The sequence below is a fragment of the Manis javanica genome, chromosome 2, assembly GCF_040802235.1.
Source record: "Manis javanica isolate MJ-LG chromosome 2, MJ_LKY, whole genome shotgun sequence".
Taxonomy (NCBI): domain Eukaryota; kingdom Metazoa; phylum Chordata; class Mammalia; order Pholidota; family Manidae; genus Manis; species Manis javanica.
The window spans coordinates 36,941,721-36,964,612 of NC_133157.1; the positions used below are offsets into that span (position 1 = coordinate 36,941,721).

Consider the following 22,892-nt stretch of genomic DNA (forward strand, 5'->3'; position numbering starts at 1 on the left):
AGTGGTAAGTGTCTTTGTTACTTTCCTTAGGCACAAGTCTTCACTCTCTCTGTCCTACTTCAAACAAGTAGGGAGGGGCTACTGAGGTTTCTGATTTGGGCTTGCAAGTCCCAGTTGCTTAGGTGACCTGGATGAGACTACAGCTGTATGATCATGTGCTTTAACAGCCTGCTTGAAAATCTCCATTCTTCCTTTGGGAAGTTCTCAGAACGTAATCTCACTCCACCCTGTGCTCTTTGGCTTCCCCATATCCTGGGTGGTAGCGATTTAGTTCCCACACAGTGCAGATTCAAGCAGACACTGGAAGCCAGGTGACCCAGGCTTTAGGAGTTGGCCCTATGCTGAGCAGAAGTGCAATGAGCTTCCCTTTCCCCCTGTTCTTCCTTTCTCTCTGTTGCCTGCAAGGCAGCTTTCATTCCCTACTACTCTCACTTTAATGGTTTCCTTCCTTACCTGAACAGCCTGTTCGAGAATTCTTTCTCATTCAGAGTCAAGAACCCTCCCTGATCCAGGCTGAGGTTTCACCTAGTGAACAGGGAGAGACCTCCCCAGAAGCAGCTGCCCAGCAACAACAGGAAACAGAAAGTTCTTGGTGCTTGTGAGGTTTTAAGTGTTTTGTGTGTATGTATATTTAGTAGTTTTTGGTGGAAACAAGACACATTTGGTAAGAGTCTACAGCAACTCTGAATACTGTTTCCTCTCTCTATAGCTTTGCTTTTTTGTTGTTGTTTGCTTATTTGTTTTGTGGCTTGGCTAGGCTATTTTACAGATGTTTATTTCCCCTACGGTATACAGCCATTGGTGTCACTTTTGAATGGCAAGTCTTTGGGGGCTACAGTCACCCTGGGATGACAATGGTTTTAGCAGGGGCTCTCTTTGTCTCTACCCCTGATCTCTGTTAAGCTGTCTGCCTCTTCTGTTATTACAGTCAGCACAGAGGCTCCACTAATTGCTGGCTCATTGGTCTATTGTTTTCAAAAATGCCCTGAGGCATAAATTGCTAAGCAGTCTGATCCAATGAATTTTTTTTTAGGTAAATCTGTGAGATTTGTTTTGTCCCCAGGAAGGCTCCTCTTAGCTACTTCTTTCCCTGGTTCTCTCTGGTGAGCTAGCTGGCTTGTAGTTTAGCTTGCTGTTCATAATTAAAAGGAACTACTGTTTTCTAATGGGTCCTTGGACCTGAACTTTCCCACAGTCTGTTTCAAATTAGTCAGTTTCTTTTAGGAGTACAATGGAGCTCTGTTTTCTTATGGACCTCCTCTCCTGCTGGGAAAAAGCTCAGTCACTTAACCCTGGGTACTGGGTGGCACAGCAGCCTCTGGTTTTCTTGGCTTACTTTCCCCAGTGGGGAATCTCTGCTCTACAAATGAGCTGCAGTGAGGGTAGGTGGGGGAACAGTCTTCTCACCTATTGTGACTGGGTTTGAGCCTTCGACCTATGGATGGTGCTGTGTGGAGGAAGGGAGCCTCCAACCTCTTAGCTATGCTGAACAGATTTGGCCTCTTCAACTTGCAGTTGGAGGGGATAAAAGTGCTGGTATTCTGCTCCTCCCAATGAGGTCCAGTACCCTTCATTGGGAGTTGTGGGTTAGAGGAAGCCCCATCTTCTTGGGTACTGAGTGGACCTTTTATTAAGCTGAGCTGGGGGTGGGGGAAAGGGAGTGGGTCATGACTCAAATCATAGTTTTTCTTACTATTCTTACTGAGTTTTTATAGATTTTCTTCAATAAATATTTCTTCATTTGATATACAGCCACAGGACAATTTCTAGAGATTTTAAATAGTTGCTTTTTTACAGTTTCCCCAGCTTTGCATGTTTTGCTGGGGAGTGGGTACACATAGTTCCTCATGCTACCATCTTGAAAGTAGAACTCTACCTTGTCTCTTATATTACATTTATATGTTTAAGATGGAAAGTTCCTACTGGGTGAGATACTAGAAGACCTAAATAATCTTTCCGTAGATAAGCCAGGTTTGAATAAACTTGAGAGCCACTGTTACCACTGGCCAGAGCTTGTCTTTGAGCTTCTCAATCCAACTCAGCCTAGTTCCTTTGAGGTTTTCCCTAACTAAAAATCTGCTGAAGTGCAGTAGTTACCCTTGAATTCCTTGACCTTGTCTTGTCCCACCCCCAGATCTGTTCATACTGACAGCTACTATCCTTCTCCTGCTAAAGTCCCTGTGCATTAAACACTTCATATTTCCTCTTTCTCACTGCCAACAAGATTATCTTGGCCTCAGTGTAGGATTTATGGTCATTATATATGAAATTCTTATAAAACTGATCCATGTGCTCTCTGCAATGGGAAGATATCCTTGATTTTGAAGTCATTTAATCTCCGCTTCACAACAGGTACACATTGTCTGAAGATACATTTTCACAGTAAGTACAGAGAACCAATAAAAAACTGATGTTCCTAATACAGCTGGAACATGTATCAAAATATGAGAAGGGACCATTTCTCTTCTATATGTAATTTTAAAGTCCGACTGAAAAACAGAATTAGGTAGAGTGCTCCTACTGGTTCCGGCTGTTACTTGGAAGAAATGTAAAAATAGTTTTCAATAAAAATGGAAACCAAACCTAAAGATTCTAGCTTTACCAGTTATAGGAACACCTCTTTTATACAGACTCAACGGCCCACTCTCATTTTGTAAACACAAAGCCTTTGAACACTCACTCAGGAGAGAAGTTGCCAAGTCATTATAGAACTATACATGTACTTCCCCAAGGACTCCCTCAGAAAGTCTGTTAGAAACTGTTACTTATAACCAATTCCAACAAACTTTATCTGTATTCTATATCCAAGTAATCAGAAGCCACAAGTCAGAAGAAAGGAAAAGTCACTAAAAGTAGGCATGTAGGCATACTAAAAGCACTGCCAAGAAAATAAAAGGCTTTAACAAGTAAATAAAACAGTTCAAACTACACGTTGGTAGGAGGAAATTGCCTGAGAAGCCTCAGCAGTCCCTGAGGGCATCACTGCATTCAGCATAATACACAAATGAGGTCTGGAAAAATGATGACGCTGGATCAATGAGGGGAAAGAAATTATCTTCAGTAACCTCTGTTTTAAAGAAGAGGAGAACATAAATTTTAGAAAAATGTCCATCCAAAATGATGCTCAGGAGGTGTTATCCTCAACTAGATGGGAAACTTAGAGAATGACATTTCTTAAGTGGTCGCAATAGCTGAAGTTTTATTGTACTTAGAATTTTAATTCCTATTTTAGTGATTTTAACATGTTCCTATTACATGAAAATGCTTTTAAACACTTGCTGAACCCAGGATTAGTAAAATGATACATGGCATTCATACTAGTATAGGCTACTAAGAAAAATCATACATCCCATGGAATAGTTTCTCACCACAATTGTCCTAAGTTAGCAATAAAATGCCTGAATCGGAAAGAGATCTCGTGTAAATATGAGTTTTCCCAAGTATATTTTGAGAAGGAAAAAAGTGCCCATACTAATTTGAGCATAAATATTTAGAAAAACTTCTGCTACTGTAACTTGAACTTAATACTATTTTGCTTAAGTAGTCACTGCTGCCAAACACTGACATTTACATATTTTTAAAGGCAACTTTATGCCAACTAGTTACCTAAGGAACCACAAGGCAGAGGCTTGCCGCACACTTTTCCACATGTAGGGACAGGATCCATGCATGTTTTCCGACCACTACTTCCAAGTTCTAGCAACTGGCTGAGAGGAGTTTGGCCACAAGGGCAACAGCGCACCAGCTGGGGAAGCCGTGGGCATGGCTGGCAGGGCTGAGGGTGGCACACTTGAGAACACGTATGGTTTCCACATTTTAAGTCCCTGTTATGAAAAAGAACAGATTATTACATAATTGTTGCATAAAATACAGCTCTATTCTAACTGAGAAAAACATAAAACCTACTTGCCACATATCTTTAAACAGCCAAAGCCCCCAAATCCATCAGACTTTCCTGTGTCTGTTCCACATAACACATCGCGGGAGGAGCTGCCACAGTAGCATACTTGGGGACACAATTTCAAAAATGAAAGATTAGTAGCCTCTAAAGATTCTTAAAACATTTCAAACAATCTATAAGAAAAAAACACAGAATGCTATTCATTAGTGTTGATCAGACCAGATGAAAAAATAAATGTGGCTGATGTAGCAGCTCTAAGACCTACTAAAGTGTTTTATCATGGGAAGAAATAAAAAAGGCCCTGGCTGACTCTCAGTATCCCATGGTGCCTCTGCAGCACATCCAAAAACTGCATTGAAGTAAAGTTATTCTCTAAATTAAGAGACTATTATCTGGTCCATTAGGCCATGGTTGAAAACCACGAATTGTGAGGCTCCCTAGGGTCCTCTGGAGATGTTACAGGGGATGGAAGCAAAGCTAGTGATAGTCGTGGAGGAGCTGATGACTGGATCCTCTCACCCTCACTTCAACACAAGGACCACAGATTTAATACTTCATATTCTGGAGTTCAACATAAAATGCTTGGAAAAAGTCTCTACTGCTAAAAGGAAATCCAAAAATTGGCACAATATAAAGTCCTGTGTTTGAGTATTCACACTGAATAAAGATTCAAATAACTTGAGACTTTTATTTGCTAGACAGAGAATCCAGTCAAACATCTATAGACTTTCCTGTGGGTTCAAGAAATAATGGGTTCCTTTATTTCTTGAGGTCAGCAATAAATCCACGTTATGTTTAAGGAATTATGTTTCTCACATATTAATATGGAATGAAGTCTGATAAGGATTAATTTTCATCAACATGTAATTTTTCTGAGAACCACTTAACATTTTTAGTTTATAATGAAAATTAATCTCATTAAAATAAGTATGTACAATATGCCTGGTCCAACATAATAAATGCAGACCGAAAAAATAGAAACTAAATTGAAATTCTACAGATCTAATGATGCTTTCCTTCTTTCTTGGTACAGCTTCGACATCTACTTGCAGAGAAAACCAAAATCAGAACAAATGTAACATTATAAAAAAAATCAAATCTTAAAATCACATATTTAGTAAGAAATGAAACAGAATGTTTCTAACAAAATATCAGAAATGCTAATAAAATAAAATATTGTTTTGAACCAACCAGAAACTTTCACACAGACATGGGAAAGGAGAACAGCTTAAATCAATGAAGACATAACCAAGACTCTTGATTTCTTAATTACACAATCTATCTTCCAGTAAGTACATCTGCAATTTCATCCCTGTTCTAAAACTCATTCATTCAATAAATTCATATAGATGCAGGAAATGTAACCAATATGTGTGGAATCAATGAATTGGTAAACAAACCCTAGTCAACTGGGAGCTTCTGCAAGCAAGCTTTCTTCGCTGAGTTTCTGCTCAATAGAACAGAGATTTTTTTCAGAGGTACAGTTGCAAAAAAAAGAATCAAGGGTCAGAAAATTGTAACAATAAAAACAAAATGGAGTCCCTGATGAATCAGGAAAAAAATCTGAGTACAATACTAAAAAGTTCTGCTATGCTTAAGCACAAGAGACAAATATAAGCTGGTGACAGAAGACATAGGTGGAGTCAAAGCTGTTTGGACCACAGATGATCTGGATGAAGGTCCCTTTTGCCAGCTTTAACCTGCTCAGCATTTTTATCAACATATGAATGAAGACCCCAAAGGAATGCTTATTAAATCTCTAGATAAGGCTGAAAGGATCCTAGGAGAACTACAATTCAAGAAGATAAACTGTACTCATGCCCAAAACACTTTGATATTTAATGTGGACAAACAAAAAGTCTTCAACCAGGTTTGAAAAATCAATACACAAAAACAGAAAGGAAGAGACTAGGGTCAATACAAATTTGTATTGAAAAGATTTGGGTGTTTTAGGTGAGTAAAAGCCCAATATGAATCAAGAGCTAAAAAAGTCCTTATCAAAGGGACTCTTCCACACTACAGCCTATACTGCTAAGACCAAATTGCCAGTATATACTTAACTCCTGCCATATCTCAAAATGGACTCAAGGTGGATGTAAGGATATATGAAATATGATAAGAGAATATAAGTTTAAAAGTGTGAAAAGAAAAATAACAGTAGGAATATAGACTGAATCATAGCTGAAAAATGTATAGTATAAAGACATTTTATGTGAATATTATAAAGGCATAGTAAGTCAAGTTATATAGGGTTCCTAAGGTAAAAAGATATCAGTAGTCTTTGAGTAAAAACAACTATTCTTGAACTAAGCCCAGACAGGAATTTTCTCAGGAGGACCCATAAAGAGAGCACTGAATAATATATAGCACAGTTCCTTACATAATATCCTTATAGTACATACCACAAAACATTTCATAACGCTGTTTCTTATTTCAAGTCCCAACACAGATCAACAGCATCACATCAACATAAAATTTAATAAAATAAAACTCTAAAGGGCACCAATACATTATAGCCCAGAATCCCTACAGATCAGGGGTAGTCATAAACACAGAGGAGACATACAATATATGGTTCTTTGTGACTCATTTCTTTCACTAAACATAGTGTTTCGGAGGTTCATCCACTTTGCAGCATGTATCAGTATTTTATTCCTTTCATGGCCAAATAACATTCCATTGTATAGACATATCATTTTGTTTATCCATTCATCAGTTGATAAACATCTGGACTGTTTCATATGTTGACTATGATGAACAGTGCTACCATGAGCATCCATTTACAAGTTTTGTATGGATATATATTTTTACCTTCTTTGGGTACATGCCTAGGAATGGAATTGCTGGGTCATATGGTAATTCTATGTTTAACCTTTTAAGGAACTGCTAGACTGTTTTTTGAAGTGGTGGGTATACTATATTACTCTATTGTGATTTTAATTTACATTTCCCTATAAAGGCATTATGCATTTTCATGTGTTTATTGACCATTTATGTTTCCTATTATGAAATATCTGCTTAAGTTTTTTGCTCATTGTTTGAGTTGCTCATCTTTTTTTGTTGACTTATTGGACTAAATTTGTGATTTATTTATTCATTTTCTTAATGGTATCTTTTGATGAACAGAAACGTTTAACTTTGATATAGTTCAATTCATCAATTTTTTTCTTTTATGGTTAGTATTTTTGTTTTTCTATTCAAAAATATCTTTGCCTAACCCCAAAGTTACGGAAATACTCTCTTATAGTTTCTGCTGGATGCTTTATGAGTTTTATATTTAAGTCCATGACCCACGTAGAATTAGTTTTTGTATAAAGGGCAGATAGGGGTTGAGGTTCATTTCTTTTTTTTATACACATTCACGGGTTCTAGCAACATTTGTAAAAGACTTTTACCCACTGAATTAACATCATGGTAGAAAACCAACCGCCTATATCTATGGGTCTATTTCTGGACTCTATATTCTGTTCTATAGATGTAGCAGTCTATCTTTACACCAACAACTATACTGTCATGATTACTGTAACTTTTAAGTCTTTTTTTTATTTCCCAAGCAATTACTTTTAAATAGCATTTTAAAATCTACTCTCCAAATTCTATAGGACAATGACCTATACTGGTATGACTAAAATAATGAAAACCATCTAAGCATTAATGTCTCCCGTTCTTACTACCCAAGGTACCAGAGCTTAATAAAGGTTTCGTGACTATAGCTTTGAGACCAATCCATGTCATCAAGACAATCAACAAGGTTCCAGGGAAGTACACAAATATTACTAACTGGTGTGCCCACCACTTACCCTGGTTCAATATGATCCGGCAAGGCTGGCACTGACCTCCATGGCACAGCTCAGTACAGTGGTGCTGACCACAATTCAAAACATTCTCACATGGGTTAGAACAATGGACTGAAACAGCCTGACCACAGCGAACTGTGTGCCTGTAAAGACAACAGATGTAAATATAGCATTAGTCTAATGTTGGACATTATATTCCTGTTGGACAGCTAAACTAACACTGGAAACAAAACCCTCTAAAGCCTGCTAAACCTTTCTCTTTGCCCCATTTCCCCCATTTTTTATGTTTCCCTCCTCCAATCCTTTTTTTCCACAATTACTCTCCATTTCTCCACTCTCATCTTTTTACTCCTTTTATGGCCTTATTCCCTAATCTGCCTTTCTTTCTCCCCTATATTCTGACCAGTAAGGGACTGAAGGCTATTGCTAAGTATTTATTATATGTAACTTCTCGGAGTTCCCATGGAGTACCATGCAGAAGGGGAAAGAGCCTGGAGGTCCCACGATATCAGATGGAGATGGGAAGTTTAGGGGGGTGTATTTATAACATACATACTCAGACTGAGAGCACAGCAGCATTCTCCTGGAACCTGGCATTTTATGCAGTTACAATATTTAAGAACACTGTGTATGTTACTGTGATTCAGGATGGGGAAATCATTTAAGCTTTATTTTAATAAGCATCCTGATTTTGCTGACTTATTGGCTACAGAAGGATATGAGGCCAGTGCTTCTAGACAATTGCCTTCAGTTCTCTTTCCAGGGTAATGGTTTAGAGCTTGGAGTCTAATCTCCTAAAAGAAGAGTTTTATTCTATCCCTACTTTTGCTGTATTTTGTTTTAAGAAGTCACTGTTATAGACATAGATATAACACTGTTAATATGTAGATGATCAGTATCCAGTGTTCAGCATCATGGCTAACATCAAGCTCTTGAGGCAGACGCTATTATTTCTACTTTATAAGAAAACTGAGGCTCAGTGGGACCTAACAACTTGCCCTGAGTCAACAACTAGTTAGTGGCAGAGCCCAGATCTGACCTGGTCTTTCTCACCCAGAGACCCTGCATGTGACTCTCAGGCCAACCTGCTATCCTCATTAAGTCCAATAAAAACAAACTAAAGTGATTCACTGGAAATCTGCACAATCCCATTTTGTTTTATTGTCCAGAAATCATTTTAGGGTCTTACTGTCCTCAGAGGCACCCCATAAGCATCAGTGATCCTTGCAATGATGATGCAGGACATAAATTTATGTTATAATGAAAAGAAGGTGGGTTCTGGGCTCACTTATTCTTTCTTTCATTCAACCATTCATTAAAACCTTCTTGATGCTAGATACTGTGCTAGGCACAGGGAAATGGTTCCTGCCTCCTGAACTTTAACAGGCCTGGGTTCAATACCAGATTCTTTCACTCACTAGAGAGATTAAGAAAAAAGCCGTCATCTTGGCATTTCACCTGAAATAGGTAATCTCACTGTGTGTGTGTATGTGTAACTTCTCAATCACTTGTAAGATTGCAAAACAGGATTGGGGCAGCACATAAATAGTAATATTTACAGAAAAGTACTACTTAAACCTACCATTTATTTATATCTACTTATTTTTATTCTAGAAATTCATACATAAATTATCAATTTGGAAACTGAAGTCTTCTTTAGAGTGCATTCTGACTTTACCTGGTCCGTCCACATTCACAATTTTTAGTCATAAATGCAGGGCAGGGTGGGCAAGGTCCAGGATGGCAGAGACTAAAAAAGAAAGGCCTCAATGAATAAATCATACCCACATAACCAAACCTGAACAAAGCTGCCCCAAAAATCCTATTGTGAATGTGGCAACAAATAAATCTACTATGAAATGTTTTTTCTGAAGTAATTGAACTATTTAAACAAAGATACTATAGAAATAATTGATGGCATTATCATCTTAGAATATTTAATGAGAAAAATAATGCCCAAGTCAAAATGAGTCTGACAATCAAAGATAATATTTCCAAATATGGTCCTGTGCAGGGATAAAAATAGCTTGCCACTAAGATGAATGGTAGGATGGCCAATAGAGTCCTTTAAAAGATCATAACCTGAGCAAAGTAACAGAGAGCAAATCTGCTAGGTCCATGAGAATTACAGACATTTTCTCATCAGCTAGTAAAGTAATAACCAGGTGATGGGCCAACAATGGGAACAATGAGAAGAATGTTGACAGGAGAGGAGGCATGCTAGTAAGTACAATAGAGAGAACAAAGGGGAAAGGGACTCATGGAAAGAACTGGGCTTAACAGTATGTAACAGGTTAGAATAGACTTCTACATAGAATGCATTTTATGGGAGCTATGATATAAAGAGACCAAAGAAAAATGTTACAAAATGTAATTTATACGTTCAAATAAATATTACCCTCTTCAAAGGAGATACCTTGGTAAATTACATACGGGTTCAGTAGTACTACTACTTAAAACATTTTGGTAACTTCCATGAAACCTTTTTCTTTGCTTGTGGGGGAGGGTGCATTCTAAAGTGATGGTGAATCACAGTTCTTGGAAATTACATGCCAATCAGAGCCAAGTTAATTAATCAAGTATTTAAAAAACAGGTATGTCTATAAAGCAGTCTGGCTAGGTTTTTCATGTGACTCCTAAACCACCTCTGATCATTTTTGAACAAGCTTTAAACACAAAAGAATCCAGAAACAAGTGCCTAATCATCTAAAGAGACCCACTTTGATGAACAGGACCCATATGAGACATAGATTTAAGCATGTTTCTTTAAAGATGAGGATAATCATTCAAAAGTTATATTTTATATGATATGCCTCAACACTTTGAGGTGAAACTATTTTCATGTCTGCACACTGATAGATATATTGCTGGTCAGGTGTGGATGACTCCAGGTTATTTCAAATAAGGTCTGGACTCAATCCATGGTTTTTGTAACCTCTGGAGCAGTGGTTTGCAACACTGCCTATATATTATAATCATATGAAAAGCTTTTAAAATTATAGATCCTCAGACCCATCCCTAGAGATTATGATTCAATTGTTCTGAGGTAGACACTGGGAGGTGGTATTTTAAAATGCTCCCTAGATGATTTTAATGTGAGAACAACTGTCCTAGAGAATTCTTTAATCTATGAAAATACCCAAAATAGAAAGACAAATGGGCTAACTGTGGCTTCTGGGTCCTGATAAGTGTGAGAAAAATTCAAAGGTTTTTTCTAAAAGGAAGGTGTTGCCAGGGAATGAGATTTAGCACTCTAGAATCCTGACAGGAGTAAAAGGACAGTTCCCAAAAGTAGTATTTCCAGAGGCACAAAGGAGCAAGTTTTAGGGCCTCCTTTCTCTTCAGACATGGTGTGGCCCGTGTGATCTGCATCATTGTCGATGTTCTCCTGTACAATCAAGACAGGGGGCCATTTCTGCTGAAGGCTTCTGTCAGAAAGACAGTTCATGCAGAGGGTTAATTTCTTACTGCTGTATTTATTTAAAATGACAATTTAGTGAAGGAACAGTCTAAACAGATGAGACCCTGTGTTCTGAGGAAGGACCTATGGCAATAGTCAAAGGAAGGGATGGGGATGACTGCCCAGAAGATGGCAGGCCATGCTGTTTAGCCCATTCTGAACAGCTTCCCTCCAAGACAATTCCCCAGCACCAGCCCCACATCTTGATCACAAGCCTCTGGTCCAACATCTATCCCTGCTCCAACATTACTTCTGCTCCATGCAGTAGAAGCAGTAAGATAATAGTCTGATGTCTTTTTAACTCTTAAATTTGGGTTATAAGAGCAAGCGTTACCACCTTTTGACCACTTACCATGTGCCAGGCTCTGTACCAAGCTTCTTGGGTAAATTAATTAATATTCATAGAACTCTGAGATAAGTACTGTTACTCATATTTTACAGATGCAGAAACTCAGGCTTAGAGAAGTTAAGTAACTTTTCAAGGTCACATAACTGTTAAGTTACTTGAGCCCAAGAATTAAACCTTTGCCTGAGGTCAAAGCCTATAGAAATTTGTTATTTTTAACTGATCAACTGTTTATTATTGTTATGATACAGCCTAAAGCTAGCTACTTTTTATAAGAAAGGGATTCACACCCTAAAAACACTGCCCAATAGAACCCTAAAAAATTGCTTTCCTCAGACAAAAGTTCATCCCATACAATCTCTTGGACCTGGGAAGAGGATATTTTTTCTAACTTAGAAGCCAGCAGTGTAAGATAGAGAAAGCAACACTCACTAGCTTTAGAAATCCCAACTCCACCATGTCCTAGCAGCATGACCCTGGCCAAGATGCTTGGCCTTTCTGAGCCTCATCTGTAAAATGGAGATGCTATGTATCTATACATCACTGGACTGTTATAAGGACTCAATGAGTTAACTTTTGCAGAGTGTCTGGCAGAGTAAGTGCTCAGGAAATGATACCATATTGCCTCTCACCCGTGCTTTTACATGCTAACCAGGTATGTGTACTCAGAGCCACAAGCAAAGTGTGTTCACCAGGAGTAACAGGGGTCTAGCATTCCAACTTACAGGTTACAGGAATGTGGGCAGTCCTGGCCAGGACGTTTCTTTCTACAAACCTCACCACAACTATGTGGAATTTCATTTCTGCTCCATTCAGGGTTCTTTACCTTGCCTAAAACATATCAGATCAGAGAGTCAATGGAACAAATATCAATAGCACCCTAGACTTTAATATAACAGTATAACAAACCCAGACAGCATGAAACAGCAGTAAGAGATGGAAAGGACGTAACTCCACTGTACAGTAGGAACCTGTGTATTCTAAAGCTATGAAGCAGGGATAAAAGGACTACCATTTTATAATCAATGTCACTCTGCAAATCTTTGGTAAGCATCTTCCGTGAACTTAGCAACACAGAGGCAGGAAGAGTAAAACTAAGGCACAGGGCTCTTCCTTGGTCTTGAGGAATTCATCCTTATTTGGGCAACTTATACCTTAAATGACAGCCTGTCCCTAGTCCTTGGCCTGTACTTTTCCATCTTGTCTCTTTCAGAAATCTTATTCACGTTGAGAGGTTCAATACACCCAAACCCAAAGGCCAATGATTCTCAAATCTCCATTTCTGCATTGCTCCAAATCCTCAGTTTCAGTCCTACATGTCCAGCCGTCTGCTGAATATCTCTGTTTGGGGTTTCACAGACACCTCAAACTGCCTGCTTCTAGAACATCTTCCCTCTTAAACCCCTCCCTCTTCAGTGTTTCCTATTTTTGTCAGTGACACCATCACTGACAGAGTCAAACAAATTACAAAACTAGAGTCATCCATCCCTGACTCCTTTTTCCTTTCCATATTCTTAATCACCAAACCTTGGCAATGATACTACATAGGGTATCTCGCCTCATCTCCCCTTCTAGTCCTGCTCTTGCCTCTCTACTGGTCAGACCCTCATTTCCAGACCATTAGAAAACCCTCCCTGCTTCTGTGCTTTCTTGTTCCAATACAGTGCCCTTGTTTCCCCTATCTTTTTTCAATGGCTCTACTTTTTATCGCTGACTCTAACTGATGGTTTTTTCACTTTCCTGCCAGGGTGCTGCATTAGGCCCTGACATCACTTCTTACCCTTTCAGCCACTAGAGTCCCATCTCTACGACTCTTAACTGTGACTATCATCTCCTAAGCCCTGATCTCTTTTCAATATTCCTAACTTCCTGTTGGATGCTTTTCAGTGGATGACTTGCTCTCTCCTCTAACACAGCATTTCTAAATTGGACTCATGGTTCCACCAAACCTTTTTCTCTTGACCTGCGCTTTTCTGTTCTTGGTGTTACATTATCCAAAAGCATGAAACTTTGGAGCAACATTTAAGTTCCTCCCTCTCCCATTGCTGTTCATTCCTGTTTAGTTTTGAAATCTTGTGCCCCTTCCTTTCTAGCACTCATTTAGACTTTTATTATTCTTCTTCATCTAGGTTGTTACAAGTCCCCAAACTGTTTGGTCCCAAAATACTCTACTCACTGCCACAGATGAATCTTCATAAAAGAATCACAATGATGCCCTCTGTGGTTTCCCACAGATTGCCAAATGAAGTTCCAACGTCTAAGCCTGCACCAAGAAGTCAGTCCTGCCTTTCTAGTCATTTCCCACTCACTCACCTTCATAGATCTTGGGCTCTATATCCAGATCACTCCCTCTTATTCCAATAGATCCTAAGCCTTCTCAGTTTTAAACTTCTGCTTATGCTGTTCTCATCAGCAAATCTCTCCTCCTATCAAGATTTTACCTAGTTTTCAAGCCTAGTTCAATTCTACCTCTTTTATGAAGGCTTTCCTTAATTAGCCAGCCAGAAGTCATGACTCACCCCAAAGATCTCCCACAGCACTTTGTATTTCTAGTAAAATAGCAAGTTAATTGTGTCTTAACTCAAACTGTAAGCTCTGGGAAGTCAACAGGTAGTCTAGTCTTATTCCCTATAAAGTATATTAAAACTAATGGTCTCCTGGAGGAGCAGAGTGCTGCAAAGTCATCACCTAAAATAAAGCCATTACTGCATTCCTACCGTTTTACCTTGTTCAGATCATCTTAACTTTCACTCCACATTCTCTACCTTCTTAGGGTCTCATATCTGTCAGTGAAGGCTTTAACAAGATTTTCAATTTCACTGTGATACTTTATGTTTAAAAATCCTTTAACATAAGGTAACTGAGTCTTGGTATTGGTCCTATTTGTCCAATTTTCCATTGATCTCTTGCTTCCAGTTTCATGTTGTCTTTTCAGTAGTACATTTAAGAATATTCATTCCTTTAGTGAATACTATGTTAGTATCTATTAAGGCTCAAATTTTGGCAATATACCATGTAAGATCAACAGATTCCAAATAAAAGCATGGCTAAAGTGAGAGAAAGGATAAGAAAAGGAAGCTTCCTTTAGAAGAGAATGTTAGAGGTCAGCTCTTGAATGATACAGTAAATGAGGTTTTAAAAAAAAGGGAAGAATTTTCTAGACAGTCGAATTCATCAGAAATTGAGTCTAGAAGTGAAAGAGTCGATGGTCATTGATCAACTCTTGGTGAAAGCTGCTAGTTAAGTAATGGGAAAGGAGAAATATAAGGAAATTAATTAGAAAAACAAGGAGAGCATGCAGAAAGAAACAGGAAGAGCCAGTCTTTTCAAGAAAGGAATGGTCAAAAACATTAAGGACTTCTGTGCTGCCAAAAAGGATAAGAACTCATAAATCAGCCCTAATTTGGTCAGAAGGGGTCACTGATGACTTCTGAACACACTTTCTGTGAGGTAATGAAGATAGAAGCAAAAATGCAATGGTTCAGAAACAAAATTTGAAAAATTAACAACCAACTAGTGAAGGTCAGCCAGTAAAAGAGGCAGGAAAGGAAAAAAATAAAAAAAGACATACAAGAAACAGGCTAGCAGCAGGAATGAGCATCTGGATGACAGAGAGTTTTTTCCTAACACATAGGGGAACTGAGTTATTCAGAAATAGGAAGTATTCCATAAAGAGGGAGGGCATAAGGACAGAATTTGTAATGCTACTTTATAGACCTATATATTGTAAAGACCAATGACTGATTTCTGGAATTAAAATAAATTATACTTCAACACTACTCTTCACTCATGCTGCTCAAATCTGGAATATCAAAGCTGTTAGTTAGGGGTGAGAAGCAGCCTGTATCTATAAGCACTTTTGCCATCTGGTCAGCTCTGGTTTAAAGCTAAGATTAAAGCAACCAGCACCACAGCTCAGAGGTAGTATGATGAGAAAGTCCATGTCCAGAACAGCCTGCCAAGAGTGCAAAGGCCTGTGACTCTAGCTGTGTGATGAACTTGCTGTGTGATGCATATGATGTCTGCAGATTCCTTCAGCTTTGAAGTCTTATTAGCAACTTCAAAACATACCCAGAACACCACTTCTCCTAGGCCAGGAAATGAGGTACACTGCAAGAAGTGGAAGAGACTCCAGTGTACGCAAAATAAACTCACCACAGAAACAAGTGTAGGTATTGGGAACATGCGCAGAAACATTCTGACAGGCAGGGCACCTCCAACCACTCTGGCCATCTATGAAGAAAAGTAAGAGGAAACCAAAATAATTTCCTTACAAAAGAACATGTAATTAAAAAAATTTTTAAATCTATAGGAAACCATAATATTGAAGCAGTGGTAATAATTTCTATGTTAAGGATATCAGCTATTTAAGAAACAAATTCAGAATACTGAATACTTTAACTACTGCATTTGCGCTTACAATGTAAGGACTCAGATACTGAATTTTGTTCTCTTTTAAAAAATTGAGATAAAAAAATTGAAACATAACTGACATATAACATTTTATAAGTTTTAGGTGTACAATGTGTTGATTTGATACATTTATTTATTACGATATGATTACCACCACAGTGTTAGCTAACACCTCCCTCATGTCACATCGTTATCATTTTACTATGCGGTGAGAATGTTCAGTTACCTCTAATACCAAGGTAAACATTATTTGAATCTTGGCTTGAAAAGAAAAGTAGGATAAAATATTTAAGCACATGCAGGAAAACCCACAAATCTTAAATTAGAAGAGCCACAGTTCAGAAAGCTTATTATTAATAACATTTGCTAGTATTACTAATAAAATACTAGTAAATTTGAGGGAAACATCTCCTAATATTATGGAGAAGATGTGTTAAAGCCAAAGCAACTTCAACATCCTAAGGGTAAATTAAAAAATTGCTCTCTATGAATTTGCTGAAGAAAGTCATGTAAGAAATGTTTTCTATAGTTGATGCTTGGATAAAAGCTACCAGTTTCAGTAAAAGTAACTGATTTTGTTATATCCTAATATATTTTATTAATGTTATGTTAGCTGGCTTATTTAAGATCTACAGCTTAATACTGGTCATCTGTAAGATGTGATCAAGGCATATACTCTCTCTGCAGATAAAATATCCAAGAGGAATTAAATGGTATTTTTAAAGCTGATTTTAAAACTTGAACATATCAAATGGGTGAGAATAACTATTCAGAAGAAATCACTGACCTGCTTGAGATGCTGGAGACCTTGCCCATTTCTTTATGCAGTTCAAGTGAAACACATGATAACAGCTCTGACAACTCCACACTGGGGCAGTGACACAAACCAATTCACAGCATACCATGCACTCATATTTTTCTGTAGTTAGCTGTTCAATTAGAGAACCTGTTTAAAAAACAAAACAGATAAACTCAAACACAGGAAAACATTTTTTAGTCAACAAAGGATCAGCAAGTCATTTGAGAAAATAATCCAAACAGATTTTAAGGGTTGTCTGATTTTGAGTAAGGTGGATGTTTAGAGTTTGAGGCCAAGAAGAGGCAGGAATATGCTGAGGGAGAGGGCTTACTAAGTAGACATTCAGGTAGGGAATCCCACAATTGTGGAAACTTTCAAGAAACTGCCAAGGAACTGACCAGAGTAACCAAATGCCCCTCAAAACAGCTTGAGCATTCATAAGAGCAATGCATTTTTGCACCTTGCCTTGCCCTCTCTGAATCTGGGGGCTCTAATCTACCTCCATGGATTTAGGGTAGGAGGGTAGGGAGAGGTTTGTGAACTACAAGAAACCTAAGCCTGGGAAGGCTCCAACAAACCATGGTGGTGAGATGGTTCTAGTAGTTGTTTTGAAACTTGATTCACTCAACAAAGATAGGTTTGGGACCTATCACAAGCCCCGTGGTAGGGTTACTAGACCGCAAGAGATACACTCTGGTTCCAGTGAGAGACACCAATGTATAGCATAATAACAATCATCTCAGATTTATTCCTCAACACCTTCACCCACCCATTTCAGGACTTTTTTCCTCAAACATGATCTTGGCAAGGTCCTTTTAGATCCCACTATAGCCAGGTACTCTAGGAGATGAGTATATGTGTAAGTATTTGAGTCTGTACTTTTAGCATTTATTTCACAGTACTATTTTATTTGCAACCAGGTCCTAATAGGCTATAAGAATAATATAACTAACTTTAAATATACCATGCCAAGTGCTGTGTCAAAGCACTTTACATCTATCTAATTCTCTTAACAAGGCTATAATTGAGTACCACTTTATAGTTGAAGAAACTGAGGTTCATAGTGATTGTCACTTACCCAAGGTCACAAAATCAGAAATTTTAAAAATAAAAATCAAACTCATTGCTATCTGACTCAAAGGGTCACAATTTAATTATTCCATATTAGCTCTCCCAAGTTTATTTTCAGTTTGTCCAATTTAATATCAAAATAAATATGGAACACCAAGACTTAACCTCTGTAAGGCAGGGCCTGGGCCTTGTCAGCCTTGCTCACTGTATTGTGTTCTGTGCCTGGCATATACCAGGTGCTCAGTAAATACGTAGCAAATGAATGAAAGAATAAATGAGTATCATCTAGTCTGTTCCATAACCTCCCTCTATTGAAAATTTCAGGCTTCAGTAAAGTTCCTGGGTAAGCTCTTTCCCTCTGGGGAAAGCCTGGAATAAAGATACTTTGTGTGGCTAATTATAGGGACCTCTACCTGTTTTAGGTAACAGACGAACACATCATAACACTGAATTCTATTGTAAAAACTGAAGAACCAGACTTAGATTCTTTCTTAAAAGTAGGGATGCCCTTCTTACTACACTGATGGACAGTGACTTCAATGGGGTATGGAGGGGACTTGATAATTTGGGTGAGTTTAGTAACCACAATGTTTTTCATGTGAAAATTCACAAGAGTGTATATCAATGATACCTTAAAAAAATAAAGTAGGGATGCCCTATCCTGTATAGGTTAACATGCAGGGTAACATGTCTGGATGACAAAGTTAATTATATTTCCTTCCAGTTAGTAAGGCACATGTAGAACATTCTGGTGAGGTAAGTTAGGTAAGAGAGAGCTCACTAGGGAATGAGATTAAGTTTGAGCCATTTATATACAAGAGGCTGACTGGGGCAGAGATATCATCTGTGAAAATTATACCTGGGGTGAATTTTATAGAAAATGCCTATTGACCATTTCAGAATGTAACTGAGAAGGGCACAGGAAAGTGATGTATGGAAAATACTGAGAACATTATAATTGACTGTTGTTTTGATTTTTACCATGAAGACTGTCATTTTCACTTTACTGTTTCTCTTAATAAGTTTATGGTTTGTTACTAAGTAGTAATTGTTTTATATATGATGCTCCTAAATCCAGTCACTGTGAAACAAGGACACACACAGATAGTGATGTGTTGACAGCTGCCAACTTTGAATAACCCACAAATCGTTGCTAAACCCTTTCCAAAGGCTGCCTCACATCCCATGTTCAATATGTCAGCAAATGCTGCTGGCTCTACCTTCCAAATATATCCAGAATCCAACCTTTGCTGCTATTACTCTGGTCTAAGCCACTCTCCACCCACCTGAGTATTACAATGGCCTCCTAACTGTTCTTACCACTTTTGCCCTTGCCTTACTTCAGCCTGTCCTCAACAAAGCAGCCAGAGGGAGCCTAGTAAAGTGCAAATTAGATGCCACCCTTCTGATCAGAACTTGCCAATGGTTCCTTCATCACATACTTGTAAAAGCAAAAGTCCTTACAATGGTCTTCACCACCTCCCAGTCCTCACCTGCTTTTCCTCTTTCCCTAGGTCACTACCAACACCAAACTGGCCACCTTCCTTCCCCAAACTGGCAGACAGATTCCTGCCTGATGGTCTTGACAATCTCCTCCTCCCTCTGCCTAGAATACTTTTCCCTAGACATCTGCACAGCTTGGTCCATTGCTCCCTTCATATGTTTATTCAAAATGTGATCTTCTCAATGAGGCAGACTCTGGCCACACTTTAAAACAATTGCAACCCATTCCCTCAACATTCCCTATCTCTTTTCCATACTGTATTTTTCTCCACCCTATCTAATACATCATATATTTTACTTATTTTATCTTGTTAATTTGCTAACTCTATACAAAATAAAATGTACACTGTGTGAGGACAGAGATTTTTACCTAGTGATGCCTGGAACATACTGGCACTCAATAATAGCTGTTTCATGAATCAATGAAAATATAGCAAAAGATTCCAGAAAGATCTCAGAAAGAGAAACAGTATAATTCTTTCACCAACAATACTTTAGTTTTATCAAAACATGTATAACATATGTAAGATACAGTATGGTCCTGGAATAGTTCTGTGCTGGTAAACTATCACATTTCAAGTCCATGACTGCTGCCCATGTTGGGTGCCAGCCCTGTTCTGACCACTAGCTCTTAAATCCCTGGCCCATTCACAATAAGGCTTTTTATCATCTTTCAGTCGTGACTGTGTCTACTCTGTACTTCTACTTTGACAGCATGTCAGTAAAGAGAGTGAAGACCCACCGAAGTAATTGAAAGAGACCTGACTGAAGTGTTAACTGCCTCTAAACTTTTCAGATACACCAATAAATAACTATATTTTAAAAACCAAAAAACCCAAAACAGTCCTTATTTGAGAAATCCAGACTTTTTTGAGACAATCAGGGAAATTAAATTGTGGTACTGAACTGGGTATTAGATGACTTCAAGGAATTATTGCTAATTTTGTTAAGTGCAATAATGACACTGTGATTATGTAAGAGAATGGCCATTTTTAAAAACAGATGTATACTAAAAGCATACGGCGATAAAAGAAACTATTTGGAATTTGAAATACCAGCAAAGAAAAAAATAAAGAATAAACAAAACAAATGGGAGGATGTTTAAATATTAATGTACATATCTAATGTATGACATTATATTAATTTAAAATAAGGTCTACAAAGATTTAATGAGTGCAATATTCTACATTATAGTAAGCAAAAAAAGATAAATTTTAATATTACATGATTTCAAGTATGTAAAACTGAGCATTAAAAATTCTGTAAGAAAATAGACAAAAGGTTAAAGATGATTAAATCTAGATGATTAAATCTAGACCAAAGATAAGTTACCTACTAAAATAACTTTACTAAGTTACCTTATTAAAGGTAAGGCAGCTGTTTTTAAAAAGCTAATACAATATAAGCATGGTCAAAATGTTCAAGATGGTATTGCTGAGTCTGGAGCCTATGTCAGCCACCATATTTATTTATGTGAGTATTTATTAAAACTTGTGGCAGAGCTTAGGTGCTGGAGGTAAAGATGTAGAACTCAGCACAGCAGAGAGGCCGTGCTGGTATTTCAAAGTATGGACCTGGTTGTAATTTCCAATGAGACCTTATCAAGTAAGAACAGAGGGCTGAGATAAAGCCCTAGAAACACCAATGTTTAGGAAAGAGGTAGAGGAAGACAAACTTGAAGGACACAAGCTGGAATAGTCAAGGAGAACAAAGAGCATCAGAAGTGTGTGGTATCAAAAGAGTCAAGGAAGTTACATTTCAAAAATGACTCCTTTGCATCAAACTCCAAGGTAAGTCTAGAATAATGACTGGAATACATCGGTCCACTGGAAGTGGAAAATAGGAAGCCACTCATGACCTTACCAATAGCTCTCTGAGTCAAGTAGTAATGAAGGCAGGACTGAGAAGTGAATCAAAATATGGAAAAGGAAACATAGTGGAAGACTCTTGATTAGACTGGAATGGAAAGAAGAGAAACACTATTGGGAGGACACGTAACGGGAAGTCTTTCTTTTGGATGGTAGAACAGAGTTGGCAAGAGTTTCAGGCTGAGAACTTGAAATAGTAGATGTGACAAGGTTGAAGGAAGGAAATAAAGGAGATCTCAGACTGAAAGAAAAGAAGGATAGGCACAGATGTCTCTTAGTTTGTATAAAGAGAGCAAAAAAGTTGAGCAAATTATGCCTGATGATCTCCCCTTTCTCTGTGAAGTAGGAGGTCTGCTGAGATTGAGGGAGATGTTAGGAAGATTTCAATAAGAATAGAAAAGGCTTGGAGTAGGCTTAGATGAAATCAGAAAGGAGAGCTGACCAAGTTCACATAATGGGAAATGGGCAGTGCTGAAAGCCAACCTACATTAGAGATCACTATTCAAAAATAGTTGCTGAGAAGCTACCTCATACCAGGTACTCTTTAGACCTAAGGATACACAGTGAACAGAACAGACAAAAATCTCCTGCCCTCAGGAAGCTTATTATCTAGTGGGGGAAGGTAGGTAATAAATAACAAAATGAAAATGAGTAGCATCATCAAATAGAGATACATGCTACAGAGAAAAATAAACAAGGAAAGGAAGATAGGGAATGCTGATAGTGAGGGAGATTTTATATTTAAATAGGGTGTTCAGGGAGGCTTCCCTGAGAAGGTGAGTGAATTTACAGCAGCTCCAAATCTGTACTATCATATGATTTCCTGGAACAGCATTCTGTTACCCAGATGCAACAGCAATGGTTAAGCCACAGTATCAATCCAGGGCTAGGAACCTGCCACATGGCGTAGCAGAAGGATAATACTTCAAATGACCTACAACAAAGCTAAGCCTTCAGAGGGAATGAAGAAGGGTAGAAGGCTGACAAAAACAGTAATGGGTGAAAGAGACTGAGAGAGCCAGTGGGACAGGAGGTTATGGTCTAAAAGTGGAACATAAGACTTTAAGATATCAGACATGGGACATCCCCAGGGTTATCTCCTTGGTGGTGGGTGTGGAGGTGGAATGAAGAAGTTACTGTAGTTGAGAAGATCAAAGCACTTGAGGACAGCACAACTGTATGATCGCTAAAATCACCCAGCCTAACAGTAGGATTTGTGGTAAATTAGATCTCAAATTTGAGCATGCATTAGAGTCACCTGGAGACCTGTTAAAAGATTGCTAGGCCTCACTCCCAGAATTTCTGCCTAGTAAGTCTGAGGTGAAGCCCAAGAATGTGCTCTTCTAGCAAGTTCCCCTGTGTTGCTGGTGGCAACTGGTCTGGGATGAACTTTGAGAGCCACTGGGGTAGAAGAGATATAGGTTATATGCATTAATAAATGAGGACAGGGCCTGTGAGATTGGAAGGCTAACAGATGACAAAGATAAAGAGATGTGGAGGGTGATGTAGCTAAAGGTAATGTAGCATTAGGTTCAAAGGAGCAGGGACTTTGATACAAAGGTAGAAGAATAATGGTTTAGAAATGACAACGGAAAGGAAAGAATTTTGCTGTTCCCATCCTCTGGAAATTAAGGTAAGTAGGATAAAGAAAAAGAGTAGGTTCTCAAGGAAAGTGATGTAAGGAAGCTGCAAAGAAAGTGATGAACTTAGAGGTCATGAGTTAATTAAAAGCAG

General features: G+C 38.2%; 1 protein-coding gene across 2 annotated transcripts in view; it reads right to left on the minus strand.

Annotated features, from left to right (window-relative positions):
• The window catches only part of NFX1 (nuclear transcription factor, X-box binding 1), a 75,466-nt gene that overhangs the window by 44,233 nt on the left and 8,341 nt on the right, over positions 1–22,892 (minus strand). For both annotated transcript variants that reach the window (XM_017654429.3, XM_017654428.3), the window contains exons 3-9: positions 16,705–16,863; positions 15,660–15,737; positions 12,230–12,335; positions 9,377–9,448; positions 7,702–7,841; positions 3,907–4,006; positions 3,607–3,824 (exon numbers count right to left, since the gene is read on the minus strand). In XM_017654429.3, the coding sequence (XP_017509918.3) occupies positions 3,607–3,824; positions 3,907–4,006; positions 7,702–7,841; positions 9,377–9,448; positions 12,230–12,335; positions 15,660–15,737; positions 16,705–16,863 (873 nt within the window). The remainder of the gene's footprint in view (positions 1–3,606; positions 3,825–3,906; positions 4,007–7,701; positions 7,842–9,376; positions 9,449–12,229; positions 12,336–15,659; positions 15,738–16,704; positions 16,864–22,892) is intronic.